At 44.8% G+C, this 6,026-nt stretch overlaps 1 protein-coding gene across 1 annotated transcript in view; it reads right to left on the bottom strand.

Moving 5' to 3' along the window:
* Nucleotides 1-479: 479 nt before the first annotated feature.
* The window catches only part of LOC139374936 (neuron navigator 2b), an 83,973-nt gene continuing 78,426 nt past the window's right edge, over nt 480-6,026 (bottom strand). Inside the window, exons 29-40 of the mRNA XM_071116192.1 lie at nt 4,781-4,934; nt 4,438-4,588; nt 4,209-4,306; nt 4,010-4,105; nt 3,571-3,739; nt 3,119-3,354; nt 2,654-2,808; nt 2,453-2,524; nt 1,998-2,194; nt 1,637-1,755; nt 1,068-1,271; nt 480-770 (exon numbers count right to left, since the gene is read on the bottom strand). Of these exons, the coding sequence (XP_070972293.1) occupies nt 636-770; nt 1,068-1,271; nt 1,637-1,755; nt 1,998-2,194; nt 2,453-2,524; nt 2,654-2,808; nt 3,119-3,354; nt 3,571-3,739; nt 4,010-4,105; nt 4,209-4,306; nt 4,438-4,588; nt 4,781-4,934 (1,786 nt within the window). The 3' untranslated portion in view covers nt 480-635. The remainder of the gene's footprint in view (nt 771-1,067; nt 1,272-1,636; nt 1,756-1,997; nt 2,195-2,452; nt 2,525-2,653; nt 2,809-3,118; nt 3,355-3,570; nt 3,740-4,009; nt 4,106-4,208; nt 4,307-4,437; nt 4,589-4,780; nt 4,935-6,026) is intronic.

Here is a 6,026-nt window from a genome sequence, read left to right as displayed (position 1 = left end):
TTTGACGTCTCATAAGATTTGTCATTTATTTATATGGTTGACTGTCTTTGCCTGTGATTGTAAACAGACTCCTAATAAACACTGAAAATAGTAGAGTACTGAGTTGAAATTATTCAGGTTATTGAACTTTGACTGGGATTTTTATCTTGGGTTACAAGCACCCAGTATGGCCCAAGGCTATTAAATTCCAGTCCTGGAAGGGAGAAACATTTCAGTTTTTTTTGTTTCTATCTGGTAGTTAATTGTATTCAAGTGGTTTCCAGATCTGAATTAGAAGGAGAGGATGAAAAAACAGAAGTATTTCATCCCTTCAGGACCGGAATTTAATAGCCCTGTAAGGTCTACACTCTTAGAATAAAAGGTTATGCTATCTAGAACCTAAAAGGGTTCTTCGGCTGTCCCCATAGGAGGACCCTTTGAAGAACCCTTTTTGGAAAGTGGTGAGTTCCAACTATTATGTAATATGTCTGCCTAAAGATATGAAATTACAGAAGTCCAAATTCTAACTTTAAATACATCTTCAAATACATAACCTCATATCAGTCTCCCATGGATGTCAATGGATGACTAACACAAAGGTATCTCAAGTTAGGATGTGTCCCAGCCACAGTGAGTATTATCTGACCCAGTGAGACTCATAGTGTGCACTCCAGTGATAAGTCCAGCACGGTGTTGTCATGGTGATCCTGGTTGCTGTTGGAGTCGCTGTCGTAGCTCTGAGTGCTGGCAGAGCAGTGGGCCGCTTCCTTTAGCTTCATCAGCATGTTCATCTGTGGAGATTAGAGGTCAGAGGTCAGATAGGTTGTCCCCTACATACAGACACCGATGCTAACCATAAAAGCATCAATAGGACAGTAGATAGTCTTTAAAAGCACCTTAACGAAAGACTTTGATCTTGGATACAAACATCAAGTGAAGCCTTTGTCCATACAGACCATCATCACATACAGGATTATTGTGTAATGTCATACCAATCAGACTTTCTTCAATATTTCCAAATCCAACTGATATTTGGGATGAAGATTGTCAGAAAGGCTAACATGAGGAAGGGATTATAATTCACTTACCAGGGGGTCTCCGTTAGTGTCTCCCTGGGGAAGCTGCTTGCTGGGACAGCCGTCTTTGGAGATGGAGTATCCATCGAATCCCACGTCCACTGGCCGGAGCTTCAGCAGCTGGGTCCATTCGTGCTGCAGGGGGCTGGCTGCCCAGGGATAGCTCTCCACCACCCACTGTGCTGGATCCTCCCATGGAGCTCTCCTCCCATACAGCTAGGAGACAGACAGGTCGACAGACAGACAGACTCGGTTAGAATAATGCTAGATGATCAGTGATTTTCCTTAAAAACTACTCCTTCAAGGGTTTTTCTTTATGTTTACTATTTTCTACATTGTAGAATAATAGTGAAGACATCAAAACCATGAAATAACACATATGGAATCATGTAGTAACCAAAAAAGTGTAAACAAAATATGTGTGTGTGTGTGTGTGTGTGTGGGGGGGGGCTTATTATATACATGCATGTATTGCATCTCTCTGTGTATGTGTGTTAGTTACTAACCATCATTCAAAGGCCTTGTTCTACTGCAAATGTGAATTGATGCCACATTTCCAGCGTTGTGTAATTTTACAGTACCTGCAGCCCCTCTCGGACAGCCTCCAGCATGTAGGGAATGATGGAATAGTTCCACAGATCTGTGAACCACACTCTGGATCCCTCCACATCCATGGGGCAGGACAGGAAGAGGCGGGGCCCTGGGAGGAAGATAGAGAGACAAATGTCAACAAAACATCTCTTTTCATTCAATAGAACCTTCAATCTTGTCCCATATATGTTTTCTATATTGACACATTTCAAATAGACAATAGAAAAGCATGTATTCATTCAGGCACAGTTAAATATCTATTCATCCATCTCTTATGTCATAATGTAAAACAACTTGGCCAGATAATGTCAGAAAAAAAGAAAAGAAAATGTGATTTTTAGTGGATCTTACCGATGGTGACGTCCGAGGAGCTGTGGGACTCCAGGAACCGGTTGAGGTGATGCCAGACAGTAGGGATCCACTCGATGATCCTCACCAGCTCAGCATTGCGCTGTCGGCTGCTGATCTCTGTCTCCATCAGCCTCCTCCTCAGGAACCGACCCAGGAAGCCCTTCACTGGCTCAGTATGGTTGGCACACAGCACCCACCTAGACAGGACACCCACACAGTAACCAGACAACAGTTTAGAGGATGATCAGTTACTGTTCAAATAGACCTCTAATCAGGGTTAGGCAGAGAACAGAGATATCACTCCATCCATTTATAAATACTGCCCTCTTGTGGGGTCTACATGACAAGTCACACAAATACAATTTTACATTTCAGAATAGAGATGACATCATACCACATTAATTGTTTACTGAAAAAATACAGTCACATATAAGAAATGATAGGATATGATATACTTGAAGTTATGATGAAGCTGGAGGTTGGGAGTGGTCGATGTAGCCTGATTCATTGTTCCAATGATATAAGGACTGTGAAAAAACAAGTAATTGAGGATTTAGGAGTGTCACACAAATACAAATGTTTTTATGTGTGTGTGGGTGTGCCTGTGCGTCTCTGTGTGTCTGTGTGTGTGTGTGTGTGTGTGTGTGTGTACTGACCAGCGGTAGTGCTTGCAGCTGAGCAGGCCATTGAAGACCTCTCCCAGGGAGCTGCTGCGGTGCAGGTTGTCCAGTATGACCACCAGGGGCATGTTCACCCCATGACTCATACTATTACACTTGTCAGCCAGGTTAGACAGGTACTGACACAGCTCCTGGACACCAGCAACAAACAGACTACAGAGTTTAACATTTCTACATTAACCACACAATGATTCCCCATACAGCCTCTAAAATACCACAGATACAGAGACATTACTAATGACATATCAAACATGTTTTCCAATTACTGTATCCTCCAACAGTTCAAATGTAAGGAGGAATAAGCATTTCCATTCTGTAATGTCCTCTCTCTCATATAGCTATACTCATTAGGGTTAGATTCTGGCACCTCTGCTCTCATACAGAAAGTATCTCATGGTAAAGGTTATTCCTACATATGAGTCATGATAGTGTTTGACAGACCTTGCTTGACTTGTGGTCTACGTTGAACGTGGCAATGGTCCCATCGGTGACCTCACTCCTCTCCCTCAGCACCATGTGTTCGGCCAACCGGCTGGCCAGGAAGCTCTTTCCAGTGCCGCTGGGGCCAGACAGGATGATCCTGCCGTGGTCATGCAGCTGGGACAAGTAGCGCTGCAGCAGGGGCTTGGGAATCAGTGTCTCGAATACCAGGCTGTCCTGGCTGTGCTCACACACACCTACAGGCAGGTGGCAGCACAGAACACATAAATGTTAAAGGATATGTTCACTTTTTTATTATTCACTTAATTGTTTTGTTATTCACTGATCCAGACAACTTTTAATTACAGGGCTCAGATTTACTTAAATAGTGACTACTAGCAAAAACAACAGGAGTGATAGGGGCATAGATCTCATTTTCTAAACTTTGCACAGAGGTCCATTCTTGCCCATACCTTTGAGGGAGACAGAGATGGTGTCACTATCTCCAACAAGGTATCCACAGGGCAGGAGTTCAGGGGTGTCAGCCCCACTGGTGCGATGGATGTCCCCGATGCTATAGCCCAGGACACAGTCTGAGTTTAGACCCAGCTGGCTGACTGGGTCCACATGGATGATGTACTCCTGCAGGACCAGGGACCAATCACAAATCAGATACAAGACAAGGGACCAATCACACATCAGCTACAAGAGCAGGGACCAATCACATCCTCAGATACAGGACCAGGGACCAATCACATTATCAGATACAAGACCTGGGACCAATGACATTATCAGATACAAGACCAGGGACCAATCAAATAATCAGATACAGGAACAGGGACCAATCACACATCAAATACAGGTGTAACTAGTCACTCCTCTACCAAGAGTTTTTAGTGCCTGTTGATTTACCTTGAAGAGACGTCTGACCACCCCATCAAGCACATCCCACTTAGTTTTCCCACTGACACCAATGCAACCAATCAGGAAATGACGAGGTCTACAGTCCTATAAAATAAGATACGATATTAAGGACAAATATGGGCACAGTCATACATTATTTGGTAGCCATTGTAATTTTTGTGAGTTGGAAATGTAAGAAGTTTGGTACCTCTTTCCACTTGGTGTCCTCATCCAGAGTTACGACCACCTTGACGTGTTGTCCTTCTTTCCGTGAGCTACCGTCCCCGTTGTCCTCCAACAGCATGTCTACAGAGACAGGGACATAGATGTTGACTACTGCAAACCGGACTACAAACAATCACCCACACACATACACACGCACAGAGACTAAAACATGCACGCACACTTTGATCACTTACTCACACACTCAATCTTACCGAGGCTGGTGGACTCTGTTAGGGCGAGGCCGTGCTGTGACTGGCCCGCTGAGGGTGAGGCCACTGAGGCCTGTGAGGCTGCTCTGCTGCAGCTGCCCTGACTCTCCATCTTCAGACAGTCATTCTCGGTCTTCAGCCTCTCTATCTCGCCCTGAGGACAGGTTACAACACACCAGGTCAAACACAGCTCAAAGCATCTCACCACATTCTATTTGATGTGCTTTGTGAGTGGTCATTTATAGGGTGTGGAGTTTTCCCCAGGTCACAAGGTCAGGGAAACCTCCAGGCCCTCATCATGTCCTATGTCATTGGTCATATGTGGTTACGTTATGGTCACCCTCACCTGCATGCGGTTCATGGACTCCCTGAGCTGGTCCAGCTGGTGGGCGGAGCTGAGGGCCTCCAGGCGTATGTCAGTCAGCTTCATCTCCTTGTCTCGGAGCTCACTGCGGAGCCCCATCACCTTCTCCGCCTCGCTGTCTGTGTACTCTGAGATCCTGCAGACAAGACATAGACAGTCTGGTCAGTTCAGGGTTATACAGAAGGCCAGTCCTCAATAGCACATCCCCAGAAAATCCCATGAAGCACATTCTCTTGCAGACAATTATCAGACAATTATGCTTTTCATACAGTGATCAAAAGCTCAGTAACATGCTATACAAGTACATGTTTTGTCACTGCCAAGAAATATTGTTGCTTATTCCAAGTTAATCCAGAGGCACTGAATCACTGTGTTGTAGATAGGGGTCCAGGCAATCAGGCAATAGTAAACAGGACAAGATGAAGGTCCTGTGAAGGATGTGTGATTGGCTCCTTCATTCTAGTTTCAATAGCACAACAGGCATGAGTGATGAAGTTGAGATGAACTGGTAGGATAATCACTTGGTGCATCAAGGCCATTTGTTAGGATTATCCATCATCAAAATTGATCATAAAGTGAATGGGGGTTTACAGACATTATTCACAATCTATTACCGAGCCAGAGACCCAGACCTCAACACCCCAGTTCTACCGCCCCGGCCACGCCCACTAACAGGCAGGGGAGAGAGAATGGGGCTAGAGAAACAGACAGACGGACAAGAGAGGGACAGATTCAATACAAACATCCAACTAGGGACTAAAACAATGAGGCCATGCAGTCTCTAATTATCACACACAGAGTTATGCATGTGGTACTGGTATATAGGGGTTACTGGTGTATATGGGGAACTGGTGTATATGGGGAACTGGTGTATATGGGGAACTGGTGTATATGGGGAGCTGGTATATATGGGGTGCTGATATATATGGGGACCTGGTGTATATGGGGACCTGGTGTATATGGGGTGCTGGTGTATATGGGGTGCTGGTGTATATGGGGTGCTGGTGCATATGGGGTACTGGTGCATATGGGGTACTGGTGCATATGGGGTACTGGTGCATATGGGGTACTGGTGCATATGGGGTACTGGTGCATATGGGGTACTGGTGCATATGGGGTACTGGTGCATATGGGGTACTGGTGTATATGGGGTACTGGTGTATATATATTATATATATACACTGTACATATAAACTTCTATAGTATATAGAAGTTAAGATATTTGTAT

Source organism: Oncorhynchus clarkii, chromosome 2 (genome assembly GCF_045791955.1).
Source record: "Oncorhynchus clarkii lewisi isolate Uvic-CL-2024 chromosome 2, UVic_Ocla_1.0, whole genome shotgun sequence".
Lineage (NCBI taxonomy): Eukaryota > Metazoa > Chordata > Actinopteri > Salmoniformes > Salmonidae > Oncorhynchus > Oncorhynchus clarkii.
This window is presented reverse-complemented; position numbering and strand designations above follow the sequence as displayed.